Source organism: Somniosus microcephalus, chromosome 15 (genome assembly GCF_052327205.1).
Source record: "Somniosus microcephalus isolate GS21.2 chromosome 15, FLI_Smic_1.0, whole genome shotgun sequence".
In the NCBI taxonomy this organism is placed as follows: Eukaryota; Metazoa; Chordata; class Chondrichthyes; order Squaliformes; family Somniosidae; genus Somniosus; species Somniosus microcephalus.
In genome coordinates, this window is record NC_141001.1 from 35,267,068 (window position 1) to 35,288,425 (window position 21,358).

Genomic DNA, 21,358 nt, shown 5'->3' on the forward strand with positions numbered 1-21,358 from the left:
GCAGCAGGAGCTGAGGCAAGGGCGGAGACAGGCAATGTTAGAGGTGGAAATAGGTGGTCTTCGTTATGCCACGGATATGTGGTCAGAAGCTCATTTCAGGGTCAAATATGACACCAAGGTTACAAACAATATGGTTTAGCCTCAAGACAAATGTTAGGGTGAGGGATGGAGTCAATGGCTAGGGAACGTTGAAAACAATGGATTCAGTCTTCACAATATTTAATTGGAGAAAATTTCTGCTCATCTAGAACTGGATGTCAGACAAGCCATCTGACAATTTAGAGACCGCTGGGGGGTGGTGTTTGAGAGAAGTGGTGGCGAGGTAGCGCTGGGTGTAGTTAGCGTACATGTGGAAACTGACGCTGTTTTCAGATGTTGCCAAAGGGCAGCATGTAGATGAGAAAAAGGACGGGGCCAAGGACAGATCCTCAGGGGACACCAGAAGCAACATTGACCCCACAGATGCTGCCTGACCCAAGTGTTTCCACCATTTTCTGTTTTTATTCCAGTCTGTGTTGTCAGTTTGATCTCTGCCAATGAAGATGTTGTGGTGTGGAGATGCCGGTGTTGGACTGGGGTGGACAAATGATGACGAACACCTCGCTAAGGCCATCCCCATGCCTCCACTACTCGCCTTCAAACAGCCGCCTAACCTCAAACAGACCATCGTTCGCAGCAAATTACCCAGCTTTCAGGAGAACAGCAACCACGACACCACACAACCCTGCCACGGCAACCTCTGCAAGATATGCCAGATCATCGACACAGATACCATCATCACACGTGAGGACACCACCCACCAGGTACATACTCATGTGACTTAGCCAACGTTGTCTACCTCATACGTTGCAGGAAAGGATGCCCCGGAGCATGGTACATCGGCGAGACTATGCAGACACCGCGCAACAATCGTCAGCCAGGAGTGTTCCCTCCCCGTTGGGGAACACTTCAGTCAAGGACATTCAGCCTCCGATCTTCGGGTAAGCATTCTCCAAGGCAGTCTTCGAGACACACAACGCAAAATCGTAGAGCAGAAACTGATAGCCAAGTTCCGCACTCATGAGGACAGCCTCAACCGGGATCTTGGGTTCATGTCACGCTACATGTAACCCCACCTGACGGGTCATCCAGACTAGAGTTGTCGTTGGTTTGTTCTCTCTACAGATGCGGCCGGACCTGCTGTGATTTCCAGCAAAGAAAATGTTTTTTGTCTGTTATTTGTTTTTCATACAGACCCCAGCATCTGCAACATTTTACCCCTTGTGACCCCACCTCATTGTTCTTTGATGTAATGTTTTCCTGACTGACCTGTTTGGACACCATTCACACCTTTGATTGCTGTGATTATCTCTGCCGAGGTGATAAATGGCAGTTAGAAAGGTTACCTGTAATCATCTGGCATCTGACTATATAATCTGTGTCTATAGGCATCTCTCCACTTCACCTGACAAAGGAGCAGCGCTCTGAAAGCTTGTGATTTCAAATAAAACTGTTGGACTATAATGAAGATGTTGGGAACATTAGTTGAGCTCAGTGTATGCAGGCTTGGGGCAGAAGGGACATATTGGCCAGGGTCCCCATTTCTAACCACAATCAGTTTGTGCTGAAAAAACATTAGTGCAGACATCAAGTACTACTCGACTCAGCTGCAACTCCTCAAACCCCGATGGTTGATAAGTCTGCTGACACAATTGTCTTGACTTGCATGAGAAAGTCAATTAAATGCAGCAATGGAAGTGTACCCCAGCATGAGTGACCCTCTACAGGAGGCAACAGAAAAAACTGCAGACCCAGTGGAAGAGTAGGCAAAAAGACAAATCCAGTTGCCTAGTTTTACTCTTGTATTGACTTTTGGCAACTTAGGATATTATGTTTGATGGTAGTTACTAAGCTGGCCTCTGGCAACACATTGCCAAATTGGGTCCATTAGACATTAAGTTGGTAAAATTACTCACACGCAAGGAATTGTTGAAATCAGAATATGAACACAAGCAGGTTGGAGTATCATACTGCACTGTGGTGTAACGAGTCAAAACTTTTGTTCAATCAAAATTTTGTATTAAGTATGGCGCCATCTTGTGACCAGTGTGTGTGTGTATGTATATATCGTGCATCCTCTACATATTTCACATGTGTCTCAGATAAACTGCTAAAAAAAGAGGCCAAGCACTTTGAAGAGGTAGTCAGTTACATTCCCTCAGCTCTCTAGACCCAGTAAGCGGCATTAAGTCAGACCTAGCAGCAGGTTGCCTTGCCCAACCAGGAAAACAGAACTTGGCTTCACATGCAACAACATCCCACATGTGACATTGGCCTATTGCAACAACATTCAGTTATTCCTTCTGTGCCTACAGATAGAACCAACAAAGTTAGACATCATTAAACTGGCCAATGAGCCCTGACAAGCGAGACTTTCACCTCATACACCCTCCAAGCCTCTTAGCTGCGTGACCCCGTAACTTTGGCCTAAAGATATTCCAGCAAGTTGCACACACGACAAAGAAAAACACCAACGTTTCAAGGCTTGCATCAGAAGATTCAGATACCATTCAGGGGTTGAGTTTACGCAATCTAAAACTCCCAAAACATTGCAGACGAGTCACATTCAGCCTACGCAAAATACAAGTGGGGTAAAAAGAGTGCAACTGGGATACGGAGAGCCAGAGCGAAGGAATGGGCTTCCATTCCACAAGGCTGCAGCCAAGTGTCAAAAAATATCCAGCAACAAACTCACCTAAAATTACATACTGGAAACAACAGGTTCTACTCCATACCCTTTTCCAGAAGGCTCTAGATAGTTGATCAGGAACACTAATTTTCCTCCTTAGTCAAGAGGCCAATTGTCCAGGCCCAACTTCCACCCTGGCTGAAACCACCTAACAGATCCAATCTGGGACCTCCTGGTTCCACGGCACTGTACCAAAAGGTGCTTTTGCCCCAATGAGCTGTTACAGGAGTTATGTGGCAGTTTTAAATATAAACACAACTGCCATTATCAAATATCTGGCACCATTGTATCCCCTAATACCAATGTACAAACACAAGGAACATTCCATTAGAACACAGAAGAGTTTATTTTAAAGACAGTTTTGCATTTAGTCAAAGAGACCAAAGCCCAAGTCGTCATCTGATTCTTCAGACTCTTCTTTCTTCTCCTCTTTCTTTTCTTCAGCTGATAAAACAAAGCATTTAGACAGTTAAAACCAAGATCTTCAATTCCATACAATCACATGACTGAGCAAATACCCAAAATAAGCAAAACAGGGCAAAAAAATGATTGGGTCTTAAGAGGATTGAACATTTTGGAACTGAACCACCAGGAAGTTACCAATTGAGTCAGCTGGCCTGTTAGTGGTTTCAGTTATCACGGATGCCAGTCATCTGACACCTCACCCGAGTGGCCATTCTTAAATGCCACCAATTCCTTACCAGTAATGCCAGGCAGGTGACGTGTTTTTAATAGAACAATTAAGCCCAGTGCTTTACAATACTCAGCATTGTGAAAGTGGTCATATTGGCTGAATGTTGTACGCTCCTGGCAGCTGATCAGCTCCAAACGACACACATGCTGGTGGGATAACGCTGTGGGATGTGGCCGCAGATCTGTTAGCCCACGCTAGCCATGTAAAATACACCAGGATTAAACACTGCAACATTAAAGTATTAACTTCAAGTGTCAACTTCAAGAACCAAACAAAAACAAGGCAATACACAGCACCCCCGCCAACTCCAAAATACCAAATGTTCACAAAGTTCATCCAAATCAATACTGCCACGTGTGTCCTTAACATTTCCCCCAGTGCAAGGTGCATACTGGTGTTCAGGCTTACATCTACAGTCGCCAGTTAACCGGTGCATCAAATTGCAGACCGCGTTTACATTTTCATCCCCCCTCCTCAGTAGACAGGCGAAGTTAGAGCAACCTAAACAGCACAAGAAATTGATAACTTACCAGCAGCGGCGGCAGCTGGAGCAGCAGCACCACCTGCAGCACCAGCAGCGACAGCACCTCCAGCTGGGACACTCGCAAGCTTGGCGTTGCCTAAAAGGAGAGACATTAGTTAACACAATGTCAAAACTTGTGTTTAACTCACTCACCCACCTTCTCCCCCAGATTCCAAAGTTAATCACCACTTTTACTCAGCCACTCTGAGCATTTCAAGTACAACTACGCAAAGATAATGCGGGGCGCAAGCCTGCTCCCACAATCTGAGTCAGACACCAAGAGAAAACCAGGTGCTTGAATACAAAAAAAAGGGAGGTATGGGGAAATCAAAGGGAAAGGCCATTGATCCTCTGTTAACTCTTTCTCCAGATGCTGCTTTATCCAAGAGTGTGTCCAGCATTTTTTGTTTTAATGACCTGCCCCAAGATGCTTGCACACCTCACAGCAGCAAGCACAGGGAGCACATCGCTTAGCTGCCTCACACTCAGCAGAGGAGGAGCCTACAAGCCTCTTTGGTGGTGCGGTAGATAATCTGCTCATTTTACACCTACAAGGCTCCTGGTTCAGCTCAGTGCCATCTCATAGAAAGAGCAAATATTCAGGGAACCATCAGCGAGAAGCCACGAGGTTTATGGAACTGAAGAAATTATACCAGAGCTAAGGATTAGATTTCAACCCTGGACAACAGTTTAATGTTGGATCGTTTGCAGCTTCTGTTCCAGCAGCACGACTGTCAACTGAGGGCTCTTGTCAAACACCGAATCCAGATTAGGTACCAACACAAATGAAATTATGCAGCTCAAGGAAATCAGCAAATGAGATTCCCTGTACAGCTTCATCCAGTTCTCAATTATTTTCCATGTTCCCTATTTAAGCAAATTTGGACACCACTCCCCCGAGCCCCATCATTCATACATAGCAACAGAAGTGGTCCGAGAACAGAAAGCTGCGACACCGCTACCCACTTCCAAACACAGAAACTGCCTGCATCCACCCTCCCCCCCACACTCTTTTCTTCTAATCGGTTTTTAACCCCCCAATTCCATACCACTTAATTTTCTCCAATCATCTCGTGTGGTACCTTGTCAAAAGGTTTCAGAAAGTCCATGTGGAGCACACCTACTGCATTACCCCAAATACATCACCTCCTTAAAATAGTCTTAAAGTGTCAAGCACGATCGACCTCTCAATCGGTATTGGCTGCTTCAAATATTTCCTCATCTAGCGATTTCCAAAATTTTCCCAATCGCAGATATTAAGCTAACTGGTCTGTCTTTCGCCAAGTTGGCTCTTTCTCCCTTTTCAAAAATGGGTATTACAATGGCTTCTCTCCAATCCTCCAGCATACATCCATCTTTAATATAACCACGATCCTAAACATCCTTGGATGTATCGCATCAGATCATGACATCCCCCCCGCCCTTTAGCTACTTAAATTTTATAATATCACATCCCTTTTAACCAATTCTGGATATCCCCCTTTCCAAATATCCTAATTTTTTGTAAAGGACTGGAGTATCGTGGCAAATTTCCTTTCATCATCTAACTCAACATTCTCTCCCCACAAGGGTCCCGTCTCATTTACAGGAACCTTTGGTTTATCCGGAGGTTAACTGTCCAGAATGCTCGATCCACCGGCAATAATCAGGAGCCGTTTCGTTCGTTTTTTTCCCTTTTCGTTGCTTTTTTTCCCCCACCAGTCAGGCTCTGCAAGGTCTCGCTGAAGCTGTTGCTAAGCTACAGAGACGCTTGCAAGGTATGGCCGACTGTTTAGAAGCTGTTAAGCAACAGGGTTTGTTGCCAGATACGGAGCTCCATATGTTTCAACATTAGCGCTGGTTTGTCCGGCAGTTTTGATGGGACGGCAACAGCTCAGTCCTGTCGGTGCCGGATATGTTTCCTGTAATTATTTTATGCAATGAAGCTACACTACCAGTCAACATAGTGTAAGTGTCTCACCTCCTAACTCCCCATCTACAAGGTCAGGAGGGTGATGGAATACTCTCCACTTGCCCGATGAGTGCAGCTCCAACAACACTCAAAAAGCTCAACACCATCCAAGACAAAGCATCCTGCTTGATTGGCACCCCATCCACCACCTTAAACATTCACTCCCTCCACCACCGGCGTACTGTGGCTGCAGTGTGCACCATCGACAAGATGCACGGCAGCAACTCATCAAGGCTTCTTCGGCAGCACCTCCCAAACCCGCAACCTCTACCACCTAAAAGGACAAGGGCAGCAGGCGCATGGAAACGCCAACTCCAAGTCACACACCATCCTGACTTGGAAGTATATTGCCGTTCCTTTATCGTTGCTGGGTGAAAATCCCAGAACTCCCTTCCTAACAGTGCTGTGGGAGTACCTTCACCACACGGACTGCAGCGACTCACTACCACTTTCTCATGGGCAACAAATGCTGGCCTTGCCAGCGACACCCACATCCCATGAACGAATAAGTACAATCAGAGGTGCCATCTTTCAGGTGAGACATTTAACCTAGGCCCGATCTGCACTCTCGTGGACATAAAAGCTCCCATGGCACTATTTGAAGAGTTCTTTCAGGGTCCTGACCAACATTTCTCTCAACTACCACTCAGATTGCCAGGTCATTATCCCATTACTGTTTGTGGGACAAATCTGCACAAATTGGCCACCACGTTTCGCTACAACAGTGTCTACACTTCAAAAGTACTTCATTGGCTGTAAAGTGCTTTGGGATGTCCTGAGGATGAAAGGCAAAATATATAAATGCAAGTGCTTTCTTAGCAAACAGATGTTAAACACGGCGCAGACCTGCACACTCCTAAATGGCACAGTTAGCAGGGGCAATAGATGTACCATTCAACAAGGAACCCCAGAAAGCAAAACTATCGCTGAGTATCTTCGAAGTGCTGTACTGCAGGGAACACAGCAAGGTCCTATAAACCGCAGTAAGATATTGACCAGATAATCTGTTTTAGTGATGCTGGTTGAGGATATTAGGAGAGCTCCCCTGCTCTTCTTTGAATATTGCCATGGGATCTTTGACCTCCACCCGAGGTTTAACATCTCATCCGAAAGATAGTACCTCCCTCAGTACTGCACTGAGGTTCCAGCTCAGAATACGTGCTCAGGTGTGGGGCTCGATCCCACGACCTGCCTTGCAGGCAAGAGTAGATCACTAAGATAGTACCTCCCTCAGTACTGCACTGAGGTTCCAGCTCAGAATACGTGCTCAGGTGTGGGGCTCGATCCCACGACCTGCCTTGCAGGCAAGAGTAGATCACTAAGATAGTACCTCCCTCAGTACTGCACTGAGGTTCCAGCTCAGAATACGTGCTCAGGTGTGGGGCTCGATCCCACGACCTGCCTTGCAGGCAAGAGTAGATCACTAAGATAGTACCTCCCTCAGTACTGCACTGAGGTTCCAGCTCAGAATACGTGCTCAGGTGTGGGGCTCGATCCCACGACCTGCCTTGCAGGCAAGAGTAGATCACTAAGATAGTACCTCCCTCAGTACTGCACTGAGGTTCCAGCTCAGAATATGTGCTCAGGTGTGGGGCTCGATCCCACGACCTGCCTTGCAGGCAAGAGTAGATCACTAAGCCGAGGCTGACATTTCATTAAAACCGGCACTAAATATCTAATCCTACCCAACTCTCACCTGAAGACTAATTGGAGACCCCACCTTAACTCCCATCACAATATTTGACAGCAGACAGTCCACTGGACCCAACACAATCAATGGGGAAGGAACACATTTTATTCCCAACACCAACTGAGTTTTCAATCACAGTCCACCACTTTGAGATGGCCCGTGGCCATTGTATGTATGTAGCCTGAGAAGGAAAAAGAAAACCATTCTCCATTTCCTTAGTGTTTCCCTACAGGGAAATGGGACATTAGAGGGCAACTCAACAGTGACCATTCGAATCATTGCCTGGCACTTAGTTACAGAGGAGAGATTCATAAATAAGTTATTCCACCACAGAATGGTACACTGCAGAGGGATTTCAAATTCAGGACAATTTTGCACCATAAATCTCAAGACTATGAAATACACCCCACCAGGTGGTTAAGACTCATTTCCTCCATGAGCAACCCAAGCCGACAGTCAACTTCTCCCTTTATTCAGGAAAGAACCAACCTAGAATGACAGCACAGGAGGTGGTCATTCGGCCCATCATGCCATTCCCATCTTGCAAATTTCCCCCTCCAAGTATTTCCCAACTTTCTGTTGAAAGTTATTTAATCTGCTTCCACGATCCTTTCAGGCAGTACACTCCAGATCATCATAACTCGCTGCATTAAAAAATATTCTCATCTCCCCTCTGGCTCTTTTGCCAATGACCTTAAATCCATGTCCTCTGGTTACCAATCCACCTGCTACTGGAAACAGTTTCTCCTTCTTTACTCTATCAAAAGCTTTCATGATTTTGAATACCTAGCAAATCTCCTCTTCGCCTTCTGTGCCAAGGAGAACAACCCCAGCTTCTCCAATCTCTAACTGAAGTCCCAAATTCCAGGTACCACTCCAGTAAATCTCCTCGGCACCCCAAGGCCCTGACATCCTTTTTTGTGGTGCCCAAAATTAGACAATAGTCCAGCTGGAGCCTAACCAGTGATTTATAAAGGTTTAACATAACTTCCTTGCTTTTGTACTCTAGGCTTGTCTATAAAGCCATGGATCCTGTATGCTTTAACAGCCTGATCAACTTATCCTGCCACCTGCAAATATTTGTGTATGTAAACCCCATGGCCTCTGTTCCTGCACTCCCTTTAAAATTGTACAGGAAACTTTGGTTTATCCGGAGGTTGTATGTCCAGAAACCTCGATCTACCGGCAGAAATCAGGAGCTGTTTTGTTAGGTTTTTTTTCTTCTTGTGGCTTTTTTTTCCAACAGCCAGACTTTGCAAAGTCTCTCTGAAGCTGTTGTTAAGCTACAGAGACACTTCCAAGGTACAGCCGACTGTTTACAAGCTGTTGCTAAGCAAGTGTTTGTTGTCAGATACGGAGCTGCAAATCTCCGTATGCTTCAACATTAACGCTGGTTTGTCCGGCAGTTTTGATAGATCGGCAACAGCTCGGTCCCGTCGGTGCCAGATATAACAAAGTCTCTTGTACCATTTTGTTTATATTGCCCCTTTTTATTCTTATCACAAGGCATTACTTCACACTTTTCTGCATTAAGTTGCCTCTGCCATGTGTCTGCCCATTTCACCGGTCTGTCTATGTCCTCCTGAGGTCTCCTCACCTTTTCATCTGAGTTTCAGCATTTGCAAACTTTGAAATGATGCCTTGTATACACAAGTCCAGGTCATTAATGTACATCAAGAGCGAGCAGTGGTCCTAATACTGACCCCTGGGAGACAACAGTATAGTTCCCTTCAGTCTGAAAAACAACTCACCACATGCTCTGCTTTCTGTCCTATAGCCAATTTTGTATCCACATTGCCACTGTCCCTTTAAATCCCATGGGTGTCAATATTGCTAACAAGTCTATTATGTGGTGCTTTATCAAATGCCTTTTAAAAGTCTCTATCCTTGCAAACAACCAGCCTATTCAAGGTACTTAAACATGTCATGGCAATCCAACTTGGTCACCAATGTTCCCCCTAAGGTGCACATCAATCGGGAGGTCCCGGGCAGGCTTTTTAAAATTCATACTTGTTTATGGGATGTGGGCATCGCTGGCAAGGCCAGCATTTATTGCCCATCCCTAATTGCCCTCGAGAGGGTGGTGATGAGCTGCCTTCTTGAACCGCTGCAGTCCATGTGGTGAAGGTGCTCCCACAGTGCTGTTAGGTAGGGAATTCCAGGATTTTCACCAGCTGCTGCTGAAAGAGGGAACAATGATGGTCATCTCCCCAAATTCAAGTCCCTCTGATGAGCAGGGGGAATGGGACTGACTAGATTGCTCTACAGAGAGCCGGCAGACTCGATAGGCTGAATGGCCTCCTTCTGTGCCGTTATGACTGCGATCCAGTTTCCAAGTCACTCTGGACATCTGGTGTAATTGTGACCACTCTACTCTTCTCCAGAGTAAAGAGACCCAGCTCTTGAAGCTTGTTGTGATAACTAAGCTTTTAAACTAGGGATCGTTCCACCCCTGTTCATCGTCCACATCACCTCCAAGCACACCAGCGACAACTCTACCTCGGCTGCAACCTGCAAATATGGCTCTAACGAGGTAAACTCTTCCGAAAACACTTCACCTCGCGACCGCCTTCCTTACCTCTAACATACCCCTTCAAGTATGCCTTCAGCCCCTGCAACTACACCCTGCATTCCCACTCCCCCCAAAATTTCTGGGTTTAACCTGTGCTGTTCTGGCACCAGTTATGTCGAGGATGCCCTGTTCTGGTGCTGCACTCGTTTTAAGCAGCTTGATTTGAGAGAATTGTTGACAGCAGCTCTGGTAGCCATGCTTTGGAAGAGGGATGTTACAGATTATGCGGGGTGGGGAAGGGACACGTCCAACTTCTGAAGTGGAGAGATGTTTTGCTGCATGTCAAATTTTCTATAAATGCAAGTTTTTACTCTAACCTCACTCACAGGTAACAAAGGCGGCAGTAAATGGGCCACTGGCTTAGAGTGACAATTTTGTGATTACATCCATAATTTTTTTTTTTTTTTTTTTTTTTTTTTTTTAAAACTGTGGTACAGGGGTTGCATTTCATGGTTCTGTCCCCTTTTCCACCTTTGCAATCAATACATGCAGGTACTCACTTAGCAAACACCCCCGACATCACGTTAATGAACACATTTTGAAACTAGTTTGGAACATTTTAAACAAAGCCACTTACCAGCAGTGATGACATCATCCACATTCTTGCCTTTCAGCTCACTGATAACCTGAAATTCATTTTAAAAAGCATTACCTTGGGAGAAAGCATGAATTCAGTCAATTTCAGTGCTGAAGTGTGTACAAAAGCACTATACCTTATTCAGTCGCTCATCATCAGCTTCAATACCAACACTGTCAAGAATCTTCTTGATGTCTTTTGATGACGGGGCTTCATTGCCGCCCAATACAGCGAGGAGGTAAGCTGCAACGTAACGCATTCTAAAAGGGGAAGAGGAAAACGAAACTTTAGTCACAATAGTTCACGCACACTCTCGCACCACCCCCCCCCCGACCTTGCCATCTCATGTACTCTCCGTGTCAATCGCAGATAAGGCAATCTCTGATCACTTCCTTGTATTACTCTCCACCCACATCCCCCCTCCCAACCCTATTTGTGTCTGCCCCTGGAAAACACTCCCCCAACTCACACTACTGCACTTCCAAAATTCCAACTGCCTTTGGCCCTCCATTCACCATGACATTACTGCAGCTACTGATCAGCTCAATCACACCCTCAGCTCCACTTTTGCCCTAGTCCCCATGAAAACCATTACTCTCACCCTGGCCCTTCCTCCTGGTACAGTCCTCATCTCCGCTCTCAAGTCCAAGGGATGCAGACTTGAATGGGTATAATGGACAACTGGTTTAGCCATTCACGGTGGCATAGTGGTTAGCACTGTTGCCTCACAGCGCCAGGGACCCGGGTTCGAATCCGGCCTCGGGTGACTGTCTGTGTGGAGTTTGCACATTCTCCCCGTGTTTGCGTGGGTTTCCTCCGGGTGCTCCAGTTTCCTCCCACAGTCCAAAGATGTGCGGGTTAGGTTGATTGGCTATGATAAATTGACCCTTAGTGTTAGGGGGATTAAATACGTGGGGTTACGGGGATAGGGTGGGATATGTGTTGATGTAGGGGTTACGGGGATCGGGTGGGATATGTCGGTGCAGGCTCGATGGGCCGAAATGGCCTCTATCTGCACTGTGGGGTTTCTGTGATTCTGTGATCTGGCTAGACCACAAAGCATCATCGGGTCCTGCCCTCATCTGCCAAAACTGCTCAATATTCCAGGATTATCCACAACCCTCCAGGATATCTGCTCTCCTAATTCTGGCCTCTTGAGCATCCCTGATTTCAATCGCTCCACATTGATGGCTGTGCCTTCAGTTGCCAAAGTCCTAAGCCCTGGAATGCCCTCCCTAAACCTCTCCGCCCCCTAGCCTCCTTTAAGAAGCTCCTTAAAACCTACCTCGTGGACCAAGCCTGTCAATATCTCCACTTGGCTCAGTGTCACATTTTGTTTGATAACACATCCGAAGTGCCTTGGGACGTTTTACTACAGTAAAGGCAGTTTACAAACACAAGTTGTTGTTGCTCAAAGTTGGAACTCCTGATCTCTTACTGCACAATCTAGTTAGGTTTATTTAAGAAAGATCTAATCACAGATTCATTTTTTCCACACGTCAATTATCTCCCACCTCCTGAAGACACCGGGGCACAGTTCCAAGGGCATGAGCTGTACTCCAGCTCTTTGCTCAAGTGCCCATCAAGTATACAAGGTTCAACAAGCAGACTTTAGGTTTTATGGAAAGGAGCCGACACAAGCGTGTCAAACAGGATGCGAACTGTTGGGCCATCACAGTGGGTCCACACTCCATATCCACTAATAGTGATTATGGGCTAGCACCATGGTCAGTTGTCTACCTGGCAGCACAGTAATGGAAACTGGTAGAGATTTTGCAACATTAACAGAATAGCTTTTGATTTGTTTAGCAACCATATATTTCTACTGTCAACAGCCATACTTCCCTTCTCCCTCCCCTCCAAAGGACAGCCACCATAGTGCAGCACCACTGCAGGGCATTCTCTGCTCAGCTGCTGCCAGAACAGCACAGATGAAAGCCAGAAATTTGTGGAAGAAAATGGTGAGTGTAATTCTGCATTTTCTGACCCTCGCTAAGCTATCTATACAACAGATAACAAGCATAGTAAGACCACAGTAGGAAAAAGAACCACAAATCCAAGCGGGACCTGTGACATCATCCTCTGCTGACCAGCTCTGCTCGTCCTCAACAGTTCGCATCCAATCTGATTGGTCCTCTCCATTAAACCTGAAATCAATTAAGGAGTCATGGCATTTTTTTTTTGTTTGAGATATCACTGGCCAGACAGCTTTGACTGACAGGACCAACAACCAATAAGATATGCCAAAACTCAACCAGTGTCAAGACATCACAAAAGCATAGAAACATAGAAGATAGGAGCAGGAGTAGGCCATTCGGCCCCTCGAGCTTGATCCGCCATTCAATGAGATCATGGTTGATCATCCAAATTCAGTACCCTTTCCCTGCCTTCTCCCCATATCCCTTTAACCTTAAGAAATATATCTAACTCTGACTAGTGGGGTACCACAGGGATCGGTCCTAGGACCCCAGCTATTCACAATATATATAAATGATCTAGACTAGGGAACTAGATGTAATATCTCCAAGTTTGCAGATGACACAAAGCTAGGTGGGAGTGTGTGCTGTGAGTAGGATGCCGAGAAACTCCAGTATGATTTGGACAGGTTGGGTGATTGGGCAGAAGCATGGCAGATGCAGTATAATGCAGATAAATGCGAGGTTATCCACTTTGGTGGCAAAAACAGGAAGGCACATTATTATCTGAACGGCAATAGATTGGGCGAAGGGGAAGTGCAACGAGACCTGGGTGTCCTTGTGCACCAGTCGCTGAAGGTAAGCATGCAGGTGCAGCAGGCGGTTAAGAAGGCAAATGGTATGTTGGCCTTTGTAGCGTGAGGGTTCGAGTACAAGAACAAGGATGTCTTGCTGCAGTTGTACAGGGCCTTGGTGAGACCACACCTTGAGTATTGTGCAGTTTTGGTCGCCTTATCTGAGGAAGGATGTTCTTGCCATGGAGGGAGTGCAGCGAAGATTCACCAGACGGATACCTGGGATGGCAGGAATGATGTATGAGGGGATACTGGCTCGATTGGGCTTATACTCACTGGAATTTAGAAGAATGAGAGGGGATCTCATCGAAACCTATAAAATTCTATGGACTAGACTAGATGGCCGGGGAGTCCAGAACCAGGGGTCACAGTCCAAGGATGTGGGCTAAACCATTTAGGACATAGATGAGGAGGAATTTCTTCACCCAGAGTGGTGAACCTGTGGAATTCTCTACCACAGAAGGCAGTGGAGGCCAATTCATTAAATATATTCAAGGAGTTAGATATATTTCTTAAGGCTAAAGGGATCCAGGGATATGAGGAGAAAGCAGGGACAGGGTACTGAATTTGGATGATCTGCCATGGTCTCATTGAATGGCGGAGAAGTCTTGAGTGGCCGAATGGCCTACTCCTGCGCCTGTTTCTATGAATAAATGTTCCCATTTAGATGCCACAGCGCTATATCCAGCCCCAATTCTTTCCTAGTCCATCCTCATCCCGTGCTCCTACACACCAAGACAAGTTTGAGGACATAGATTTTTTACTTACTAAATTGCCATTAATAATGCCTCAACCTAGGCACCCCACCAAAATGTATTACAGGGATAAAAGATAGACTGCCTTGAGTGGGTGGAAGGTAAAGGAAAATCTGTTAAAAGTTGAGGTGGGAAGAGGCACAAGAAGCAATCCAGCTCTCCTAATACGTGTACGTGATACATAAAACTGTCCCCCCCCCAAATAGTACACCCTCCTGGCAGTGTGCATGAAGATGTATTTTTTTATTGAAAAGATAGTAACTTACTTCCTTATTCCCCACCCCTTAACGATTCTTTCAGGATCATGTCGCCAAACCACCTCTACAATCACATGTTTAATACAACAGGGCATGCATATAAAAAAGTTTCATGAATAAAAATTAACCAATGTCGTCTGTTTCAAAATTGTTTAAATTTACAACCAAATACAAAAATGTAAAAGCAAATAATTTAAGGTAATTTATAGAGTGGAAGCGGAGGGCAAAATACCTCCCGTATTAAAAAGGGAGATACAGTGCCAGAGTGGTGATGCGAGGCGGCAGCGTACGCCGGGCCGTTGGTTGGGAGGCGAGACGGCGGGAGCTCGGGGAGAGGCCGGGCCGAGGCTCGGAGAGGCGGCTGGAGACTACGCAACAAGCGAGGCCGTTGGATCGCACGTGTAACCGGCGGGGGGAGGGGATCGGGCTCCCTGACCCCCTGCTGACTAACCAGCAATGAGGCGGAAACCCCCACACAACACCCGGGGCCCAACACCGGCTGCAGGAGGCTGTAACCCAGCCGGCGCCGCTTCCCCTCCAGACCCGGACCCGCTCCTCCCTCAAAGCCTGGCCTCAGTCAGGCCTCGGCCTTTCCCTCCCAACTTGCTTCCTCGGAAGTAACCCGGAGAGCGCTGGACCGCAGGCCCGGGTGTGAGTGCTGGAACCGAAGGGGTGAAGTCAGAGGTTTCCCGGAGCCTCAGGCCGCACTTACTTGGCGAGTGAAGCGGGGACCAGGCGCTCGAGTTACCGCCAGACAAGCGCTCGGCCGGGGAAAGAACGAGCCTCGGCCTGACTCAGACACATAAAGGGCATGCGGCAGCCTCCCGTCACATTATTGGGCACTCGGAGCCAGCTCCCAGCCAATCAAACCGCCCGCTCAGTAACCCATCACCTCATTGGCTGGAAGTTTTTGAACTGCATTTGGTGGGTTTGTCGGACTCGACTTCCAGAAAGAAAGTAGGTGTCTTGTTTTTTATGGGTATTTGTATTGTTGACATTGTATTTGTCTGAAAAAATTTATTATTTTATTTGTACTGTTAATCTTAAAGTTGATTTTTGTTAAAGTTAGCCTTATTGTGGTTAATGAATGTAATGGATTTATTATGAAGTTGATGTATTGTAATAAGTATTACCAGATTTAAATAAAAGATTAAGAAAGTAGGCAAGTTGTCGTGAATATTTTACTGCATGTGATGAAATATGTCATTCATCAGACTCTGTATTTTAACTACATATATCGTATTGCCTGCTCCTGTGTTTTTACCTTGTATTGTATATAGTGCACCGCCCCCTTTCTCCCCATTGGGTGTGTCGGCTCCGCCCATACCTGGCCCTATTTAAGACAAGCCCAGGCTTGTCTTGCAGCAGAACGCTAGGTGAAGACACAGGCATCTTTCTTTGCTAATAAAAGCCTAGTTTTATCCAGTTAACTTTGAGCCTTGAAGTTAATGAGGCGCATCAATTTTATTAGCAAACTTTCAACGATGGATCAACTTTTGAAACCGGAACGCTTGGATTTGGACCCGCATGCTTCGGATGCATCGGCACGGTTTGGACACTGGTTCCAGTGCTTGGAATTTTTTATGGCCAACTCCGAAGCCGTCGCAGCCTCTAGAGCCACCGGAGATGTGAAACTCGGGATCCTGCAGAATCGGGTAAGCCACCGGGTTTTTCCACTCATCCAAGACGCCGCCACCTACCTGGATGCCTGCAACATTCTAAAGGCCCACTCTCAGCGGCCTACCAACGAGGTGTACGCCAGGCATCTGCTTGCTACCTGCACACAGCGACCCGGAGAGTCGCTAGAGGACTTTCTAGTCACCCTAAAAGTGCTTGGCAAAGACTGCAAAGACGTGAAAGCCACGGTATACACAGACGAGCTTATTCGGGATGCCTTTATCGCAGGCCTTCGCTCTAATTACATCCGGCAGAGACTGCTAGAGAAAACGGGCCTAGATCTGACACAGGCTGTGGACACAGCGCGATCGCTGGATGTGGCTATTTAACTACATATATTGTATTGCCTGTGTGGTAAATCACTGTTGTTCACTCCACTGTTGTTCACTCCACTGTTGTTCACTTCACTGTTGTTCACTCTTGCCCATTGTTGTACCTGTCTGTGCATGCCTCAGCTGGCTCCACCCCTGGCTCCACCCATATGCCCTGGTATAAAGGCGGCTGCTCTGCAGTTCCCCAGGCATTCAGGACCGGTCGACCACTAGAGGCATGCCTTCGTTCTTTAGCTAATAAAAGCCTGTTTGTTACTCTCTTAACTTCCAGTCTTTCTCAGTAATTGATAGCGCATCAGCCTGCTCCTGTGTTTTTACCTTGTATTGTATATAGTGCACCGCCCCCTTTCTCCCCATTGGGTGTGTCGGCTCCGCCCATACCTGGCCCTACTTAAGACAAGCCCAGGCTTGTCTTGCAGCAGAATGCTAGGTGAAGACACAGGCATCTTTATTTGCTAATAAAAGCCTAGTTTTATCCAGTTAACTTTGAGCCTTGAAGTTATTGAGGCGCATCACTGCATAATGGAGCTGTCAACACCTAAAGTAAGACACATTGTAAACTTTAAAATGTTGCTAATGTGGCGACACGCCACCACTGGACATAATCCGCTCACGGCGGCACGGACAGTTTAAGCAGACGCCCCCAGCCTGGGGCCCTTTCCTCCAGCAAATTGTTTCCCGCAGGGACAGGCTGCTGGGAGCACTTCCTGTCTGGGGAGTATTTAAGTGGATGCGCGGGCTTTTCCAGTTCCTCTTTGCCATGAGGTTGATTAAAGCAGCTGTGTTTTACTAACTTTGATCTCGACTCCCACGTTTGCCGCGGTATCTCAACACTAATCTACTTATGAGGGATACTTTTTCATCTTCCTGTCTCAGTGCAGACAGGAAGATCAGAGAAAGCTTTAACTGTGGCTGATAGCAATGATTATTGAGTGTAAATTTTGACTTTGCTAAGGGGTTAATGAATAGGATCCATATTCTATTAAAACCTCTTAATGACGGACATGTAGTACAAACTAAGAGTGTTTCTCCGAATGACCTACTGGAGTTTAGAGATGTTTATTATTTTGAAAAAATGACTAAGTAAAGTTAACACTTTGTAATCTAGTGAAATCTGCTAAGTTTTCTCTGTAGGTTGGCATGTCTGTAATTGTGTATATGTTAGTTCAACACGACAAAAATACTTGACTGCTTGCACAACTAGATGGTGCATAATACAGGGGAACTTCTTCTCTTCTTAGGCAGTCCCTCGGAGCCGAGGATGACTTGCTTCCACATTAAAAATGAGTTCGCAGGTGACTGATGAGTCCAATGTGGGACCTACAGTCTCTGTCACAGGTGGGGCAGACGGTGGTTGACGGGGCGAGTGGGTGGGGTGCTTGGGTTGACGTGCGCTCCTTGCGCTGCCTGCGCTTGGCTTCCGCTTGCTCCCGGCGAAGAGACTCTGTGTTCGGCGCCTTCCCGGATGCTTCTCCTCCACTTTGTGCGGTCTTGGGCCAGGGATTCCCAGGTGTCGGTGGGGATGTTGCACTTTTTCAAGGAGGCTTTGAGGGTGTCCTTGAAGCGTTTCCTCTGCCCACCTGGGGCTCTCTTGCCGTGCCAGAGCTCCGAGTAGAGCGCTTATTTTGGGAGTCTCGTATCGTCCATCGGAGCTGATCGAGCGTGGTCAAAGCTTCGATGCTGGGGATGTTGGCCTGAGCGAGAACACTGATGTTGGTGCGCCTATCCTGCCAATGGATTTGCAGGATCTTGCGGAGGCAGCGTTGGTGGTACCTCTCCAGTGCTTTGAGGTGCCTGCTGTACATGGTCCATGTCTCTGAGGCATACAGCAGGGAGGGTATCACTGCTGCTCTGTAGACCATGAGCTTAGTGCCTGGTTTGAGGTCCTGGTCTTTTCAAACACTCTCTTCCTTAGGCGACTGAAGGCTGCACTGGCACACTGAAGGCGGTGTTGGACTTCGTCGCCGACGTCTGCCCTTGTTGACAGTAGGCTCCTGAGGTATGGAAAGTGGTCCACGTTGTCCAAGGCCTTGTCGTGGATTTTGATAATCGGGGGGCAGTACTGTGTGGTGGGGCCAGGTTGCTAGAGGACCTTTGTCTTACGGATGTTTAGTGTAAGGCCCATGCTCTCGTACGCTTCGGTGAAGATGTTGACGATGGTTTGGAATTCGACCTCCGAGTGAGCGCAGACGCAAGCGTCATCTGCATACTGTAATTCGACGACAGAGGATGGAACAGACCTGAACTGGAGGAAGGTTCAGAAATTACAAATCCTTAATTCCCTTTGAGGAGGCTACCTGAATAGCTTTATACATAACAGTATTGAGGAATAATAGCACTGTAAAGGGACAGACATCCTCCAAGCTCAGGTCTAGTACCATCCTCATGTCTTGTTGCCTGTAGGAATAAATGAGAAATGGAACATGAAGGTATTGAATTGTAAAAGTCCAACTGGTTGATTAATGTCCTCTAGAGGAGAAAGCCTGCTGTCCAGACCTGTTCTAGCCTGTATGAGACTCCAGTCCCACACAAATTTTGTTGACTTCTAACTGCCCTCTGAAGTGGCCGAGCAAGCCACTCAGTTACATAAAACTGTCACAATCAGCGCAACCAGGGATGGGCAATAATTTTTTTTATTCGTTCCTGGGATTTGGGCGTCGCTGGCAAGGCCAGCATTTATTTCCCATCCCTAATTGCTCTTGAGAAGGTGAAGATGAGCCACCTTCTTGAACCGCTGCAGTCCTTGTGGTGAAGGTACTCCCACAGTGCTGTAAGGGACGGAGTTCCAGGATTTTGACCCAGCGACGATGAAGGAACGGCGATATATTTCAAGTCAGGATGGCGTGTAACTTGGAGGGGAACTTGTAGGTGATGGTGTTCCCATGTGCCTGCTGCCCTTGTCCTTCTAGGTGGTAGAGGTCGTGGGTTTAGAAGGTGCTGTCGAAGAAGCCTTGGCAAGTTGCTGCAAACCATCTTGTAGATGGTACACACTGCAGCAACGGAGCACCGGTGGTGTAGGGAGTGAATGTTTAAGGTGGTGGATAGGGTGCCAATCAAGCACGCTGCTTTGTCCTGGATGCTGTCGAGCTTCTTGAGTGTTGTTGGAGCTGCACTCATCCAGGCAAGTGAGAGTATTTCATCAAACTCCTGACTTGTGCCTTGTAAATGGTGGAAAGGCTTTGGGGAGTCAGGAGGTGAGTCACTCGCTGCAGAATACCCAGCCTCTGAGCTGCTCTTGTTGCCACAGTATTTATGTGGCTGGTCCAGTTAAGTTTCTGGTCAATGGTGACCCCCAGGATGTTGCTGGTGGGGGATTCGACGATGGTAATGCCATTGAATATCATGAGGTGGTTATACTTTCTCTTGTTGGAGATGGTCATTGCCTATTACTTGTATGGCGCGTATGTTACTTGCCACTTATCAGCCCAAGTCTGAATGTCGTCCAGGTCTTGCCGCATGCGAGTATGGACTGCTTCATTTTCTGAGGAGTTGCGAATGGAACTGAACACTGTGCAATCATCAGCGAACATCCCCACTTCTGACCTTATGATGGAGGGAAGGTCAGTGATGAAACAGCTGAAGATGGTTGGGCCTAGGTCACGGCCCTGAGGAACTCCTGCAGTGATGTCCTGGGGTTGAAATGATTGGCCTCCAACAACCACAACCATCTTCCTTTGTGCTAGGTATGACTCCAGCCAGTGGAGATTTTCCCCTGATTCCCATTGACTTACAACAGGTAACTTACAGGCCATACTGGTAAAAGTAACATTTTGTGACATCAGTTTCCCCCCCCCCCCCCCCCCACATGGTGGGGATTCCTTGTGTGTGGCTCCGTTGTCTCGCTTGTGAGGACTGTGCACTCTTCCCACCGTCATGGCTGCCAATCCTAGCTCCCAGGGTTCTATGGGTCAAATGGAAACCTGACCAACAGACATGCCTGATCCCTTACTCCAACCATTGTTCCACGTATTGTGCAGCAGGGTCTGCCATCACAGTCCGATTGACAACAAAATGCCTGTGGGTTCCCTGTGGCCAAAACCATCGTGCACCATCAGCTGTGTCCCAACTGTAGCTGGGTGCTGCCCATTGGCTGTCTTCGCCTAATCCAGCTGCCACCCAACTGAAGCAGAGATGAATGATTTGCTCAGGCCTCTGCCAGGATGTGTACCATGTGATCCCCCTCATCTTCCCCTTAAGCACATATGGCTGTATCTTAACATTAGGTGACAAAGGCCCTAGTAATCCATTACATTTTCTCTCTCTATCCAAACTTCCCCAAGTACTAAGCAGATTTTACCTGCATTTTAAAAAACGTTTTCCTATAGGTTTCAGGCATAAAATCATAAGAACATAAGAAGTAGGAGCAGGAGTAGGCCATATGGCCCCTCGGGCCTGCTCCGCCATTCAATAGGATCATGGCTGATCCGAACCTAGACTCACATCCACTTCCCTGCCCGCTCCCCGTAACCCCTAATTCCCTTATCAGCTAGGAAACTGTCTATCTCCTTTTTAAATTTATTTAATGTCGCAGCTTCCACAGCTCTCTGGGGTAGCAAATTCCATAGATTTACTACCCTCTGAGTGAAGAAGTTTCTCCTCATCTCAGTTTTGAAAGGGCAGCCCTTATTCTAAGATTATGCCCCCTAGTTCTAGTCTCACCCATCAGTGGAAACATCCTCCCCGCATCCACCCGATCAAGCCCCCTCACAATCTTATATGTTTCGATAAGATCGCCTCTCATTCTTCTGAATTCCAATGAGTAGAGGCCCAACCTACTCAACCTTTCCTCATAAGTCAACCCCCTCATCTCCGGAATCAACTGAGTGAACCTT

General features: G+C 47.0%; 1 protein-coding gene across 1 annotated transcript; it reads right to left on the reverse strand.

Moving 5' to 3' along the window:
• Positions 1–3,055: 3,055 nt before the first annotated feature.
• LOC147106627 (uncharacterized) lies at positions 3,056–15,368 on the reverse strand. The gene is made up of 5 exons (XM_086007643.1): positions 15,230–15,368; positions 10,872–10,995; positions 10,736–10,784; positions 3,953–4,042; positions 3,056–3,172 (listed from the first exon to the last, which is right to left on the reverse strand). Exons 2-5 carry the CDS (start codon positions 10,992–10,994, stop codon positions 3,096–3,098), a joined length of 339 nt encoding a protein of 112 aa, XP_085863769.1. The 5' UTR covers position 10,995; positions 15,230–15,368; the 3' UTR covers positions 3,056–3,095.
• Between the last annotated feature and the right edge of the window lie 5,990 nt (positions 15,369–21,358).